This window comes from Triplophysa rosa, unplaced genomic scaffold (assembly GCF_024868665.1).
Source record: "Triplophysa rosa unplaced genomic scaffold, Trosa_1v2 scaffold316_ERROPOS208835+, whole genome shotgun sequence".
Classification (NCBI taxonomy): domain Eukaryota; kingdom Metazoa; phylum Chordata; class Actinopteri; order Cypriniformes; family Nemacheilidae; genus Triplophysa; species Triplophysa rosa.
In genome coordinates this window covers 61,209-79,165 of record NW_026634333.1, presented here as the reverse complement: position 1 = coordinate 79,165, position 17,957 = coordinate 61,209, and the positions used below count along the sequence as shown (strand labels likewise).

At 36.9% G+C, this 17,957-nt stretch overlaps 1 protein-coding gene across 1 annotated transcript; it reads right to left on the bottom strand.

Moving 5' to 3' along the window:
- Positions 1 to 1,656: 1,656 nt before the first annotated feature.
- nr2f1a (nuclear receptor subfamily 2, group F, member 1a) lies at positions 1,657 to 9,772 on the bottom strand. Its single transcript, XM_057327910.1, has 3 exons — positions 7,607 to 9,772; positions 6,241 to 6,768; positions 1,657 to 4,222 (listed from the first exon to the last, which is right to left on the bottom strand). The coding sequence occupies exons 1-3, from the start codon at positions 8,037 to 8,039 to the stop codon at positions 3,948 to 3,950; spliced, it is 1,236 nt and encodes a 411-aa protein (XP_057183893.1). The 5' UTR covers positions 8,040 to 9,772; the 3' UTR covers positions 1,657 to 3,947.
- Between the last annotated feature and the right edge of the window lie 8,185 nt (positions 9,773 to 17,957).

Genomic DNA, 17,957 nt, shown 5'->3' with positions numbered 1-17,957 from the left:
TGTAACACACACTCGGAAATATTGCAGGAAGTGTATTCAAGAGTATATTTTTAATCTCATAATAGTTTACTATTAGTTTCTCCTTATAGTAAACTGTTGTTAATTTTCTATTAATTTTCAATTTTAGAGTTGCTATAGCAAATAAAGTGTATTATTGTCATTACAATGTAAAACTATGCAGAGCAGGAGATGTATGACGTGCTAGATATCTCTTTTACTTTGTCAGTGGAAGGCCATGGGTATGGAATGCTAATAAGAGACCCCTCCGCCCCACCCCTTCACTTTGCAGTCTCCTTCCTTTTCTCTCTGCAAGCAGAAGGGATCGATAACTGACCCTATGGTTTGGATAAAGCGTTATTTATCTGGAGAGGCAATGATATTATCATCCTTGAACGTTATATACAGCACACGTCTACCTAAATCAACACAAAGGGATCGCCTACACAGCGATCTGTGCTTTCTCGCCTCCCTATACCTCACACAAGGACCGACCACACACACACTCGACGTGGAACAGACAACTCTACGGTTTAACAAAGTCACGCACGCACACACAACCATAGACGCACATGCGTCGCCTCATGTTATGTTCACAGCTGAGGATATTTTATATCCTGTTGTGTTGGATTTGGTCTACAACTTAAGCTTGCTAAGAGCTCTGTGGACTTATGCAGTAATCATGTAGACTGCTAAAATACATTTACCGGGTTGCATATGGCCTCTGTGGCAACTATTTGTGTTAAATGCAATCGCAGGTATAAACTTTAAACAGCCTTTTCCACATGTTGTCTCACCTTTTTTTGATTGTTTGTTTGTTTCTAGTTAGATAGATAGCCTTGGCTTAATTCATTTATGAATTATCCATGCAGACAATATAAAAAACATAAATTATGTCCGAACATCCTAAATGTGTCAGATAAACATTAGTACCCCAGTCAAGTAAGCTAACACCAGCTATATTTCAAGAACACATTTATTCTTTACTTTCTTCAGGAAAGTTTGATATGATTTATTAGTCATTCGAAAGTGCTCTGGTAGTCTTTTTGTATTACCATACGTACGCATTAGCTCAGTTCAGGGCTAATTTATGAGATAACGTGATCAAGTGCATTTAAAATGTATAAAGTATTATATAAATACAAATACAAGTTCAGTGGTGTATACTCTTTAAGATGACATGGGCGTGTATTTCCTACAGAGGCGACAATAGCTTATTTTTGTTGGATATTATTCATATCTTTTATCGATGCATTTTATGTCAATTAGTAAGCATGAACGAATTCAGTCTTCGTCTATTTCTTTATACAGCCTTACAAATAGGTCCAACAAATCTAAATTTCAGTAGAATGCGTTTACCTCATGCTGAGAAAAATCCTTCGGGGATTTTAATGACACTACTGCTTAATATAAAACTGTTATGGATTTCGGCTTAGTGCGATGATCAACAGCGAAACTATATTATTTTATATAAAATTATATAAAGGCATTATATAGAGAAACAAAGACACTCCTGGTTTTATTGTTCTATTTGAACATTTCCATGCCTACTCTAAATTTTCATTATTTGTTAAAATCAATTAACTTACTGATTTTAAAACATTTTACATTTCCTTAGGTATTTGTAGGCATTGCGATTTTTTAAGTAAGCAGGTAGAAGATCCATACAGTCTTGCTTGCGTTAGTGTCTTTTATTTTTTTTCTGATAAAAAAAACTCTTGTAACAGTGGTAATGTGTATAGTGGTTTAGGCAAGGGAAAACAAAATCAGAAGCATATTAACGTCAAGTTAATCAGCCACAGGCTCACACCGCCTTTATAAATATAGCAAAATTGTGTAATGTAATTACGCTACAATATGTATTCTTTCCCTTCACAAACGTAAATAAATAAAAAAAACATGCATGTTTCGAATAGAGTGAAAATAGATTATGTTGCTAATGTGACTTCTGGAACCACTTTGACTCCAGTTTACACACTAAACCACAAAAAGATAACGACGCATTCGCGAACAGATATCTGTATTAAATATATGTAAACGCCAATATTACATGCTAGATTTACCTGTCTAAATCACGGATAGGATTGGTCTAAACCTGCAACATTTTATTTATGTACTCGCGCTCTCTCTTTCGGAAGCATTGAGAACCAAAATAATTCTTTGATACAGTAAGCAGCACATTATTAATTTAAATTATGAATATGTATTATTGCCATTGTGTGTATAAGCAAACCTTCCTTCCAACCGCATGCGTATCAGCTGAATTTATTTTTTCGTGCATATGGAGAGCAATCACGCAGGCATGAGTAGCAAGAAATTTCCCTGGTTCTGGTCAATCAATGCTCATGAATTTCTTTCTCTTGGTACCATGAATCACAACTATATCGACTGGTTTACATGCGGCATTATACATATTTTACACACATATTACAGCTGCGTTGCTAGAGAAAGTATTTGTCCTAACACAAGCTACCACAAAGTAATAATAGTATGTGAGCTTAGACTTACTAGGTGGAGTTTAGAGGACTAGAATGTCTGCTATCTTTTCTTAGACTGCGCGCGAGCCTTTCAGTCCAGCCTGGGAAAATTAGACTAATGCACTAAAACAGGCATAGCTCTTTAAAACAGTGTGTAGCAGTGTCACAGAAGTCTTATCCTGTGCGCGGTTTAATGAATCCAGAAAATGTATAAAACTTACATGTTCACTAAAATCTATGATAATATGCTGCTGAGATGTAACCAAATGCCTGCATTTGTAATCCTCTATGGCAGCTACTATATTCATTTTTTCAAAGGTTTAAACAATATTTGAAAACGATCTCCAAATTCTGTCCGGTCGTATATTTTGTTTGCAATATGTCAACAGCACACCGCTTTAAAAACATGTATTTTTGGTTGTCTTTTCATAGGCCACCAAAGTCTTTGTATTTGCACCACTGAATTTGTGTAAGCCAGATTCGAAAGGCGGCCCACCCCAACTGCTTATAGCATGATCAACATTAGATTTCCTGAAAGCAAGACAGTGCTGCTTGTTTCATTTTTAATAGTATAGTCGCCATCACACAACTTTACTTGAGCAAAAATGAAAGGCAACATCAAGTAAAATAAAAAATAGCGAAAATATCAAGACAAAACAAACAAAATGTATTTGAAAATGATATATTAAAAGTGCTTTTGAATTGTCATGTATTCAAAATATGATTGAAAATATAAAGTCGAAACAAACAAAATGTATTTGAAAATGATATATTAAAAGTGCTTTAGAATTGTCATGTATTCAAAATCTGACTAACGATTGACTTAACACACACACACTCGTCCATACATACGTTCAAGAAATGTTTCACCAGTTGTCCTGTGCTTAAAATGTCCGAGGTTGCATATCCATAGCATCAGTTGGGGGAAGGTTCCACCATCAGTGATAATGCCATTGCGAATAGACTGTGTCTAATTTGTCTAACTTTTTCTTTATTTTTTTAATTCTCAGTTAAATTTTCTTGGAGAACATAGCTTAAACAACATATATCGCACTCATTATAAGAAGCAAATGGTTATATCAAAAATCATTAGTATAGAATCACAGAAAAAATACAAAACAGAGATACAGAGACAGGACATATCTTATAATCGCTTGAACATTTCTTTCCCGCTATGTCTTTTTCGTTCACTGCGCATATGTTGCTCTTCATTTTATTTGTACGCTTTTTGTTCTTTATAAAACAAAACAAAACAAAAAGAAAGACTATCTTACAAATGTGTAAGTGTTCTTGGTGACGGCGAAGGGTTTACACGGAAGTACGTCCAGTTCTTTAACCTTTGTACATTACATATTCCGTTTCGGTCCCAGAAGACAAAACTGTGGTAAAAAATTAAGTCCTATATATAGTCTTCTTGAAAGAGGTTGCAGAATGTTGGTCCTTTAGTCTTTTTGTTTCATTCACTCATTCGTATCATTGAATGGACATGTAGGGCCAGTTGAAGCTGCTCCCGGATAATAACATATCCCTGATGAGGGTTTCTATGGGAGTTTTACCTACCAAGCGAACGAAGAACAGCTGTTCAATTACTGAAGAAGATACAGTGCGGAGAGACGGCAATCGCAGTAAAAGCTTGCCAAAGCGACTGGGCTGGTTCGGGTACTGGCTCCTAACGTACTCCTCCAGGGCGCACTGTGACTTCTCCTGTAGGCTCTCAATATGTGCTGCATCTGACAGGCCGCAAGCGTCTGAGCAGACGAAACACAGTACAGAAAAGAGACACGAGTTATCATTCAGCATCAGCGCTACATGTTGTTGACAAAGTGAATGTGATGAGCAAACACGAACGTAACATCATGAATCACACAGCGTATGATGCTGCCTGTGTTATACATTACAATTACAGCAGTTCAATAGCATTGTAGGGAACATACCAACATACACGCTCACAAATCAGACGAAACAAATGTTACGTATAAAAGAGGATGCACAATTAATATTGATTGGGGAGGATAAAGAAGGCAGTCATATCTTGTGATATATACTTAACTAGTGGAATTAAGAACAAATTAATTTCTAGATGCTACCGAGTCATTTTATCATTACCCAGCTTTTAGAAGTGTACAGAAACACAATTATCCAGTTCATTAGAAATCAGTCATTACATAGAAACTTGTTTACAAATAGCACGTTAAATCAAAGAACAAACACACCACATGATTCTATTTAAGCTGCTAAAATCCGTTTAGACAAACGTTGTTCTATGCGAACCATCACGTGGCCAATATTTCTAATATTGCGACTGACATTTAAAGATAATTGGAGTGTGTGGTTGTGGTGTCCGGCATTGCTCTTACAGTAATTGCACTGGACTGGAACGCGGTGCCGTCAAATATAATGACCTTACGAACTTCTGAACTCTGCTAAGCCCTTGCCTTGCAAAAACCTGTCAGAAATGTGACTTTATGGACACCTTCTGATGAATATAAGGCTTTAAGAGAGACTTGCGTCGCTGAGAAATAAATGCAACGTTACATAGCTTATCGATGGGTTGGATCTAAAAATAAACGTATATTTAGATTAACGGTTTGACATGCATTCATATATTCATTAACAATAACTCTATAAGACAGAACACACAATGCCCAGTGGCCTACTTCCCATTTTTACTTTGGTGCAAAATGGCAAAACGTGTTATGTTCTTCTGAGACAGAACAAGAAGCTGCTTGTTATGTCTCAAAAGCAATAAATCACACATTTGCCTAATTGCTAATGATAAAATATTTCCTTTGTTTGAACATTTGGCCACCAGTAAAAAGTTGTTTTGTAGGGTCTTAGAAACTAACTGTGGAAACTCAATATAATTCAAACTTTTTGAAATATTATTCGATCTATTTAATACAAATAATTGCAACAATAGCTTAAGGTCTATCACTATTGCAAAAATGAAATTAATTTATGCTTGTACTATAAATATATTAAAATAAACATGTTCTATGCCATCGTAACAATGTTGCATTTGTTATCGTTTGTGCTATTTAACGTTAACGAGAAAGGTACAGCCTACTCAATGATAAACATTAATTACAGTGCTTTGAAAAAATGGTTACAGCTTTTAGCCCATTCTATATATTTATTTCTATTGTTAAATTAACTCGTCTTTGAATTTACACCCACCGTTTTTTTTATTTTATTTTATACTAATTCATAAGGCATATTCAAAATATAACACAGCCTGAAATCGATTATTACTAAACTAGGCCTCGATAGTTTGTCAACTGTGAGAACACTAATGGGCATTGCATTATCATACATTATTTTCGAACCTAACTGGTTGAATATATTTGAGAAAGGTTGGCAGTTTTCAAACTTGATATCCACATTTTATTTAACATTCGTTTATAAATTGAATGGCCAGATACGCATATAACTATCCAAACTATTGTCCAAAGCAAAGATTGAATATGTTGTACTTTATTTTATGCATTATGTTGTGCAACATGCATATAAAAAATGTAAACATCAGCTATGCCTGCCGATGTGTTTCAGTGCACACTTTGCATTTTGACACTTTGTATTAAATAAATGTGTGTAAGTGGTTTATAATAAATCGCGTAAGAGATCCCACTTCATTACATAATACATAATGCTAAATGTATTTACAAATATAAAACATGCTCAAAAACTAGTAGTCAGTCATAGCCTTGATATTGTTGCGTATCGTCCCGTATTACTCTGTTATCTCTGAGAAGGCTCACACACTCACCTGATGTGAAGATCACTATTGCCTTGATGCAGCTGTATTCTGCAGAATCGACGTGAAGAGCTTTGAGTTTCTCGACCTGTTCCTGGAATATACGAATGTGATCCATGAAGGCCACGACGCGGTCGGCAGACATAGGCGAAGCGTGCAGACCGGCAGCTGCGAGCAATGGGGCCACATGCAGGGGCATGGAACATTGAGCCGCGTTTAACACAAATAACTCGCTCCATGTCAGTCTGAGCAAGGACACCTGGTCAGTTATCTGCAGGTCGGGAAAGAAAGGGATGTTTCTGGCCCATTCTACAGCACTGAAGAGCAGACGAGCTGCAAGCTCACAGATGTTCTCGATCCCCATAATATTATTCGGTTGCATGCACTGGCTGCCATAGCGAGACGTAGGATAAGGTTCGGCCCGAAGTAGCAACGAGATGTATCCGGAGAGATAGCAATGGCCGTTAAGAGGATCCCCATTCGTTAGCGCATACTGGCCCGGGTTCGGTTGGGTTGGAGGCATTCGTCCTCGCTGAACCGCTGACAAAAAGAAAGAAAGGGAGAGGAAATGTACATCCAGAACTGAGAAACATAATTATTGATTTGGAACCTTACTGGTGGTAAATTATAGTCAAAACCACTGCTTAACAGCTACTAAATTCAATTCGGCATTTAAATAAATCACATATTTAACCGTGTCTTTATAGACATCATGTCCCATTATCGATTGTATATGATAATGTTTACATTTCCATCAGAATGGAATACCACTAACGAACACACATACACACACTCTCTCTTTCATTTATTTTTGGTTGGGGGGTCCTTACACAAATGCACACACATCAATGCGATATAGATTATTCTTTGTTAGACTACTTATCTATGTATAGCTGCATAGAATGAAAAAAAAAATGTTGTTCTCAGTAAACACACAGTGCAAGTTGCTAAAGCCATTGTTCTCATAAAGCTGCTGATAAAAGAATACACACATGCCTCTAAACGTTTACTCTAAGCAACAGTATAAAATAACGGCTCTACACAACTTATTTTCAGAAATAATAATAAAAAAACTAATCCTTGTCCTTCAGTTTAGTATACAGCATAAAGCTGTCGAGTGCAGTGTCTTGTGCAGTCTTCCAGACACACACACGCACACACGCACACACACACGCACGCACACACACTCACACGCACACACAATGTCCATGGATGACTTTCATATCTCTTGTAAATGGTTGCCTACACGATATCAAGCAGTGTAAATATAATGACTTGCATGCTGATATGCCTGCTGATATTGCTAGGCAGACGGATTATAGTGCTCTACAAACTATATGGAACAATAGCGTGTTAATTTTAAAGAATATATATTCACCTTCCCGCCGCATGCCCACTTTTAAACACTTCTTAAGTCGACAATACTGGCACTGATTACGATGATGCTGGTCAATAGGACAGTTCCTGTTGGCACGACATGTATATGTTAAGTTTCTCCGGACACTCCTCTTGAAGAAACTTTTGCATCCTTCGCAGGTGAATTGACCATAGTGTTTGCCACTAGATTTGTCCCCACAAACAACACATTCTATATGCTGCTGACTCTGTCCAGAATTCTGATTTCCCTTGTCACCAGCCGTTCCTGGTGTGGACGGGGGACCTGGTTGACTGGGGGTCTGCGGAGTGTGCGGCGCTGCTGACGCCGCCTGCTGTTGTTCCCTCGCCGGCTGAGCTGCTGGATTGGGACCGCTTGGAGGTACTCCGGCCACGTCTTCCTGCGGATCTCGCCAAACGCTAACTACCATTGCCATATCTTGGGCCCGAAAAGTGCTTTCAAGCGAACTGGTCGCTCGGATATCGGAGCAGGGAAAAGGGAAGTATTGGACGAATGGCAGCGCGAAGTCAAATCGGAGCACACAGTTTCATAAGAAAAAGCAGAAGCAGAAAACGATCAATACATTCAAAATACGAACGCCGATCAGGATATGCAATTGTCGGGAGGCCAGTTCCAAGGTAAATTGCAGCCAGCCATTCGGGAACCCGATCGTATAGTGAAAGCGATCCAAGACGTAAAATAACCCAACAGTTTTCTTATAAAATATCGCAACAAAATTGCTTCACATTGACGCTGACGCAAAAATAATTGCTTTCTGGTGGAGTGTAAAATACATTCCCTTCTTTTTTCTTCCTTGCCCCTCTCTCCGTTTTCGCGGCTGGAGAGGAGGAAACACCGAAGAACGTATTTCTCTATCTATGTTCATGAATGAAGCTCAAGTGGTCCAGGAAAAAACAACGTCGTCTGAGTGCAGATGTTGTCTCACCTCACCAGTAGGAACGGAGCAGAAAAAAACATCTAATCGAATATGTAAAAAGCAGAGACCCAAAAAGAACGCCTTTAAACTGGAGTACCAGCGAAGCAGTGTTTCCTAAACGTTGATCTGCGCGAACGTCTGTATATAGTGAACTTTGACACTACTATTGAAACTAACACGTTTCTATGGAGATCGCTGCGCCTTATATGGTGCTCCTGTCAATGAGCCAAGAGAGGGGCTGCTGGCAACTGATAATCAAAGGCGACTGACTGGTCAGAACCCTGCATGGGGGGGATGGAGAAAATGGGAGGCTAAGGTTAGCCAATCCTCCTTCACTCCATTGGTTAGAGTCCTCGCTATCTACGACTAAAGGGCTCTGACAAGCACAATATACATTGCGCTCAACCCTGCCCTGCTATTTACTTTGAAACACGATTAGAATGTGCCGTCTATTGTCACAACAAGAGGAAGAAACCCCAGTAAGAAGCATCGAAAAACAGGATGCAAGCAATGACGGAACTATGAGCGCATTTGAAATACAAACAAAAGCGCGTGAGGACTGGCGTGTTTCCCTCTAAGTTTTTAGAGGGCTTTGTTCAAAGCTGTGGTCTTAAGTGCAACATATTTGTCCACCTTAAGATTAAACTACGAATGTTCTATAAAGTTTTAATGTAATTTAATAGGACGGTTAGTCCACGGAACGGGTTAGATCCATGCATAAAACATATTATGCTCAGTACTATAGGCTACCTCTATTATTCTCAGTAAACCGTGTAAACGATGAAAGAAAAGTGCTGCGACGTGCAAGGACTACCACTAGTTTGACTTGAAATACATCAGTATAACGGTATGGCAGATCAGTAGTAGGTTAGACGAATCAAGCAAACATGAGATACGAAAATAAGAATACTAATACTATATGTTGATTTATATACAATGTAACGCATTTTAACTGATTTATTAACAAACTAAAAAATACGTATTGGAAACCGTTTTTATGCATATAAACGGAAGGCTGCGCTTGACAGGCTTAATGTCTGGATCGGGCTGCCATCTAGTGTACAGTAGACAATTACAGCCATATAACAAGTAATTTATTGTCACCAATTGTTACCATTATGTTACCAACTTAATCCTAGAAAAGTTTTTTTTTAGAATTGTATTTTTTGTCTTTATTTACCATGAAGTAACTTTTCACCATTACCTCTCTTTTTTATTTAGCATTGTTTTATAGAATCTATTGCTTTTAAGTCAAGCCTTTCTGTTGGTTTATATCTAACTGGTTTATATTTAACGTCATGACAATAAATAAATAAATATAAAGACAGAAAGAAATAAACCCACTAGTATATCAAATAATAAGGTTGTATCATCGGAACATTTCCTAAACAAATTCCGTATCGAAAGCCCCAAAGTGCAAGATGTTAACAGAAGGAAAACATCGATATCTGACTGTTCCCGAAACCCTCATGTTACAAATGTGTTTTTGCGGAGCAAAACGCACGAGGCTGTCCTCTGTCCTTTGAAAAAGTGAAACGAATAAGATTAAAAGTGAACAAAAAGAAACTTCTGTAAATGTACCGTCACGGTTTTACTCCACGGACAGGGAAGGGAGTGAGAGGGGACCGGAGGAGAGGGGCAGCGAATGAGAAAACAAGGAAAGCATGAAAACAGCGCTGAAGGAATGGTAAAGTGGACACTTGGACATTAAAATTGCGAGCGCCCAGTTACCGGTGGCGGTTTTAACAGCGGCGGTTTCTCAAGTTGGTCCATATTTAAAAGGCAAGTTCATTTTATTGCTTTAAACAATACCAACACTAGTTGTAATGCCAACTCTTATGTGCGTAAACTCTTAAACCGTGATACATCAAGGTTAAAGCAATATGAATATAGTATTGGTAAAGACGACAAGAAATACGTAAGATCTGTGCAGAATTTGGCCGATTGTTTATACATATATAGCGATGATGAGCATTGGCTTTTAGAAACGCCTTTCACCTGTTTTTCGGCTTGTGGGATCTCATAATGGGAAGATCGATCAACGGATAAAAAAAGGATACAGTTTAGAGGGGCTGGTGCACGCAAAGAATAATTTGGACAAAAAATCTGATATAGTTTACAAGATAAAAGATACAGAGCATATTTATTAAGATCATTGTAAAAAAAACTGAAACTAAGAAGTACAACGTCTAATAAAGTATACAAAAATATTTTACAAAGGTAAAGCATAGCACAATGTCTTTCGTGTCAATATACAGTAAGTGGCAATAAGTATTAGCATAATTGTAAATACACAAAAAGCTTAAGCAGTGATGATGCTAGGAATATTTAAAACCAGATCAGAGTCTTTGTGATAGATATTATCATCATTTGGTATAATAACATCTCAATATTTATGATAATAATAGTTATAACAACAATTAATTGCTTCAAATATGCAATTCAGTCCATGCAATTAAGTCTAATACATGCTACATAAGATCTACTCAAGTTATTAAACAGAACGAATAACAGACCTACTACCAAATGAAAACGAAGGAATAGACGCTATATTGTTAAATGGCGAGAGTCTAAAAAAAGCTTGGATAAATACTTCCCCCTTTCAAATTGTATCATACACTTATGCTGCGACATTTAACCGCACGCATAAAATACGTATTTCTTGTTGCTTTTCAAAGATCGTTATTAATTCCAGGTGTAAAAACAAACGTAATAGTCCCATATTTTAGTTCTGTCGTTTTATTTAGGCTACGACCATAAGAGTGGTCAAGAGCTCTGTGGTCAAGTGCACTATAACTTGCATAGAAACAGGATTTATTTGACACGTTTTTTTTCTGGATAAATTACATAAATAAATGGCTGAAAAGTGTCTTCATTGCTTCAAACAAGGCCTGCTATGAGTATAATGTTAAGAACTGGGTCTAATTTTCACGTATTGAGACAATCTAAACAGGGATCGTGTACATAAAAGGCATTTGCAAATATAGAGTACATGAAGGTATACTTATAAAATACTAACACTTGTAATATAAAAATATGTAAGCTTCAATGTGAAAAGTTAGCAAAGAACACAATCACTGGATTGTCATGTTTAAGATTATTGATGATTGTAACTAATTGTAATATCCATTAAATGTATATATTTATATTCACCAGAATATTATGATCTAAATGTATCTTTCGCGATTGGCAATTGGCTTTTTATTTAAACAATTTTATTGTAATGACAGATTTTTTACATGTTGGTCTCTCCAATGGTTTTTACCCCGTTGCGTGCCACTCTAATGCAATGGTGGGTTTTATTACTTTGTAGAAGAACTAAGTTGAAAGGGAAGAGGAGGTGCCTTTTGTTTAGTTTGATCCCAACAGTTTGAGGGCTCAGATTGGTGTGAAAAGGACGAGCAGGTCAATTGAAGCCGGCTTTTACCCACTCCTAGTTTCATGGATCAGCAACTTTCAAAGGACATCATCTAATCGCTCTTAATGAAATGGGTAGTCAAAATATCTTCAACTGTTATTCGGTATCATTAGTAAATAGTATTATAACTATTAATGAAAGGGGCAAATGGGAATATTAAAACATTTCTGATTTAAAGGATTTACTAATTATATTCAAAATCAAATCAAATAAAACGTATGCTTAGACGATTTTTATGTGGGTAGGTGCTTTCAGTCAAACAGGTAGATTTTTTTTCACAGCCATATCGAGTGGATTACAAAATTGAATGCATTTTCAAAAATGAAAATTATTCCGAAATCATTATAAAATAGCAGGTATTCTAAATGGAGGCCCTAGTTTGTGGCAGGAGTATGTAATGGTTTTATTGCTTAACCATCTAGCGTTTTTGTGCTAATTGGCAGGGGTAGCCTATATACATACGTTAGCAGTTTATACAAGCAGTTTAGACTTCAATAGCAATGACATTTTCTCAAAGACATGCAAACCACAATAAGAGGACATCAAAGCACACGTTTCATATGCTGTCAGCAAATTCTAAAGAAGATAGATCCACTTTCAGATAAGTCATTGGGCCCTGCCTGCTTTACACCAGACGAGAAACAGTCTAAAGAGCGCATAATGAAAGTAAACCTATAGGTGTTGGTTTTCATTCTTTTGAGAAAATGCACGAGTAAATATTTATTATAAATATTTGTACAAGGAAACGGTCGTGTAGCGTGGAGGCAAAACTTTTATATTATTTACAATATATGCCTAATGTAACACTTATTTTTCAAATCTTTTGGCAGACTATTAAACGTTTATACATGATTTAACCGTTAATTTAATTTTAATTTAGGTAATATTAGGAAACTAAATTTAAAAACTCAAATTTACAGTCACAGTAACTGTATGTAGCCATTTAACACCATATCCTAATATTTCTAAATCCGTTGACAGAGATGAGATGCCTATCTAGCCTATGTCTGCCATCGTGCCTTTCATGGGTTTTATAACTTTTTTAACGAATGTATCAACCAGTACACTACTACACTGATCCATAGAATTCTTAGTAAATATAAGTGGCCGCATTTAAGAAAATGCACATCGCCTTTTCTATTGTTTTAGGTAAAAAGAGTTATATCGAACATTCATAATGCCTATAACTGAGAATTTTGAGCTCCAGCAGGCTGCTAACTTTATGACCTTCTTAATCATGCAAATTTAGTGTCTTTATTAAAGTACAGGATGGCATCAATAGCTTAAACAATATTTCCAGTACATGTTTTATAATCAACAGTATTACAAATTTGTAAAACTGTATTAAGCCTACTGGTTACACACATGAGTACACATGTAAATGTGATATTTATTGCATAATGCCTAAGAAAATGTGATTAAGGCTACTTGACAGCTGTGCTTTGAAAAAAGTAAAACAAAACACATTATACAGAGGTGTAGTGTAGATTCAAACAGATTTTTTTTCCAGAAGTAAAATGGTTCTCAGGTATCCTGAGTCTGACTGATTGGACTTACACTGATTAACAATTGTAATAATTCCACTCAGAACCCTAGCTGAAATATAATCATGCTAACACTTATAAAGTCACTTAAATATTTACTGTATGGAATGGATTGCTGAAGATCTATTTTGTTGGATTCAGGATTCAAAACTCAAATGACAGGGCTATTTGTATAGAGTGGGGTGCACATTATGTACAGCAAGTAAACAATGTATATCTGTTCAGTCTGTACACAGTTGCAGACTCCATGTACATGGATTACTAAAAACCTGAGCCACATTTAACATTAATTATCTGTTCATTTAATTTCCATTAATGTTAAATTACAACTCAGTGCAGTGCAAAAATTAAAATACAGGAAAAACAGCTGTAATTGTAAAAGTTGTAAAAGTTTTACTGTTTAGAACTGACTACAAAAATACAGAAACAAGAATTAGATTAAAAGTAGCATTCAAGTTTTACCTACATATTGACCTTCCTGTCATTTAGCAAAATGGTTTCTTATAATTGTTGCCAATTCAATTCAATTTTATTTATATTTCACAATTTTCATTGTTGCAAAGCAGCTTTACATACATCGTAAGTAAAAAGGGGAACATTAAAGTGAGTATAAGGTATTAAGATAAATGGTATTATTACAAGTTTGTCTCTATGCAATGTACACCGATGAAACTTAAATGAAATAAATGCTATGTTAGATTGTCAGAAAATGTCAATTATGTCTTTTGTTTTTTTCTAAGAAGTTGAAGGTGTCATAAACTGGGCTTGTTTATTGTTTTATACTGTTGTACTGTATGCGGTCTACTTATGACATTCACGTTGTTTTTACATTTAAAAACATCAAAATCAATAAGTAATTGGCTATTTCTACCCGGATTTTGAGGCCGACTCGGTTTCAATGGGCGTGCCACATTGAAGACTTGGAAGTAAACGCCCACTGCTATGATTGGATAGCAGTTGGCGTAGTAAACTTAGTTGGAGCCTTCTGTGAATTTGGTTAGAGACGTAACGTTAGGTTACACATTCACCCTATTTGCATGGGATTAGATAACTTTGTGTATAGCTTGTATAGCCTATAGTTGTATGGTGTAATGATATCCGTACCTGTCAGCATTTGAGACCCGTGATCGCGAACCTAACAGAAGACAGAACCTGACAGAACGCCCTGGCGTTCACTGGGCCTGGTGTCAATAACAGTTGTAATTTCTGTAACAAGGGCATTTTCAGTTCTGACACTTACAGGTTGTTTCACTTCACTTTATATAACAAAAGCATGGGTTAAAATGGATGTCTTAATTCATCGCTCCTTTAAAGGTGTCATGAATTAAGAAATCAATTTTAACCTGAGATTTTGTTGTGTAAAAGCTCATCGTATTCAAATGAACATCCTGTAAGTGTCAGAACTGAAGTCGTCCTTGTTACTGAATTGACAACTTTTATTGACACCAGCCCCAGCGAACGCCAGGTCCTGGAATACACCTATCATTGAGGTTTGAACACCGCCTCCACAGAAGAATATCATCGACTACTTCTCTAGCCCGCCCACTGGTTCGTGAATTAGTCATGTACACACAGTACACACTCTCGCATTTGTGATGATTCACAAACTGATAACCAAAGCGACATACTTTTCGGCTAAAGGTTTGTTTTGTCCGTCAGTTTAAACTAAACCACTGATACATTTTGGATAAAAGTGTCTGCGAAATGACTAAATGATACTCGCTGTGTTGTGTTTATGCTCGGGAGGTTGCATCACACAGTGCTCTTTTGCAGTGTTGCCATGTTCGTTAGTAAGTGCTTTTATGCTTGTTGTTTGGTCTTAGATCAAAAAGCTTCGTCACTTAGGTTTTAATAAATGGTCAGTTGCAGATTTTGAGATTTTTTGGTTTTATAAAATTTATGAACAATTTGCATTTTAACGTTTATTTTCGTCTTTATTTGCTTATTTTTTCAGTAAAGATCTGGCAACCCTGTCACTTTAGCTAAGGGGTCTCGAGAGCGGCTAGCCCCGTGTCATATGTGCAAAAGTGAGGACTTCTTTCACTGTTACTTTTATTTAGAGCGACCAAGCAAAAAACATGCAACATATTGTGCAGCGCCTGGTTGTGTAAGAACACAGTCGCTTCCTTCGGATTCTGATATTAGGAATGCATGGTTGAAGTTTATCTTTAAAGACGTTCCAGCTCACGTGGGTAAGTTAAAACATTGATCATTTGTTCGCTTCATTTCACCGTGGATTCCTCTGAAAACAAGGCAAACAGTCACAAGAAACATACGATCCAATGCCATTTCACTGTAGAAGCTGACGTTCCTGCAGCAATTTTTGAGTTCTGTGACGGTGAGCAGCCGGGCCTGGTTTAGAGTTTTAAAGCAGCCGTGCAAAGGTGTTTCATGCATTCTGACTTATTTACAATGTTAAACGTGCTGTCTTCTCATGCTTCTCATGGTCAACTTATCAAAAAACTAGTTGGATGTATGACATAGTATCTCTGTGCTCGATACACTCCCCTAGCATTTGTATAGGTTTTGGAAAAAAAAATCGAACATGAAAATCCGTTTCGTAACAACTTTTCTTAGTCCCTTATTGGGCAATTCTCACTGAAAAACAAAAGAAATAGCCTGCTCATGTGTCAACCGACGAGATAGGAACTCCAGCCTACCATCAAGATATGCTGCGCTGCTTAAAGATTGGCTGCACTGTGGGCCTGCAGCTTGTTACTCTTGCAATAGTGAGAGAAGTGGAGGTGTCTTTGTTTGTTCATGGCATTTCAGTGATGGATGTTACATAAATGGTGGATATAACGCTGGATTTGGAGATCGTTTGAAACTGACAGATGGCGCGGTCCCAGCGTTAAAAGATGCTGCACGCGTTAAATGAAACTGAGTCACATGTCTGTGTTTTGTTGGCAATGGGTGCGCACGTGCTTTAGTTCTGCCCACCCATCCCCCTACACGCGCCGTATGTCTTCGGAAATAATCGTACAGCTGTATCTGTCTTTTATAATTGTGATAAAACTAAAGACTCTATGGACTATTTTTCTTGTTTGTAGTTAACAGGGACAGTTCACCCCAAAATAAAAATCCTGTCATGATACATCCTTACCACATGATACATTTACAATGCTACTCCAGATTTGAAACGCAACAAGCCGAACAGCACAGCAAGACAGTTATCACAAAAATAAAACAAATCATCAAATCACATATGCATTATGTTCGCATGCCGCGTGTATTTGCTCTTCAACAGAATAATGGACCACATGACAGACATTGCCTCCCAGTCTGATCATAAAACCAACAGACAAACGTACACAATGCCAGATTAAAAAGCAATACCTCATGAGAGCGCTCTCAGCAAAGAAAACCGGTGCTACACTAGCAGACAGTAAACAGAGATTCACCAGCGAATAATCTATGATTATAATAAATCTCAATATTAAACTGGTAACGTTACAGTGACCTAAACATATGGAACTGACCGTAGTAAATATACCATTTATCTGATAAAATGTCACTGTTATGCAGAATAACAGCAAATATGCACAATATGTTAAATTGAAGACTGACCACAGTCAAAATCACTTGTCAACATAAACAAGTGTGCACTTCAGCAACCAGCATGAATTGAGGCATGGCGGCATAATAAATCATAAATAACTTACAATTTGATGATCTAATTACTTGGTAACAAAGTCTTCCTACTGTTGTTTTGAACATTTATCAGCTTTTCTCTTTTTTTTCTGAGACTTGATTACAAAGTTCATCCACATGCTGTTTTGAATGACATTTTCCACATTTCTTCTTTTTCTTTTGAAGTTTGGCGGTTGGCGAACCAACTTCCGCTTTGGCTTTTTAGGGTTATGTAGCTCTATTAGATTAATTTAAGGAGTGATGGTCTTGGTCTTGACTCGGTATTGCCATGCCTTGGTCTTGTCTTGATCTCAGCCCCTCAAAATCTTGGTCTTGTTTTGGTGGTCTTGACTACAAGCACAACAATTTGACTTGTCCTTCAAATTACACTATATGGACAAAAGTACTGGGGCACGCCCTTCTAATAAACATGTTTATCAAACAAAACAAATATTAATGCAATACAATACATATTAATGGGTAATAAGTGTTTGGCTGAAACCCTGCAAATCACATCAGAGATGTTCAGCTGGGTTCGGGTCTGGGCTATAAGCAGACAAGTCAAGTTCTTCCATACTAGACTAGACTATCATTAAATGCAGCTTACCATTAAAATACGAACAATGAATAACGTTTTTATTAAAAAAATCGTTTTATATTATTTGAACAACATGTATTGCTACTCATCTATCGGAAAAGCCTTAAGGTAAGTGGTGTTATTACTGAAAGGCTGGAGTTTCCCTAAGTGACTATGTAACAGGGTAAAAGTGTAATTTTATTGTTTATTAATTTCAACTCAACTCAACTCAACTTTATTTATATAGC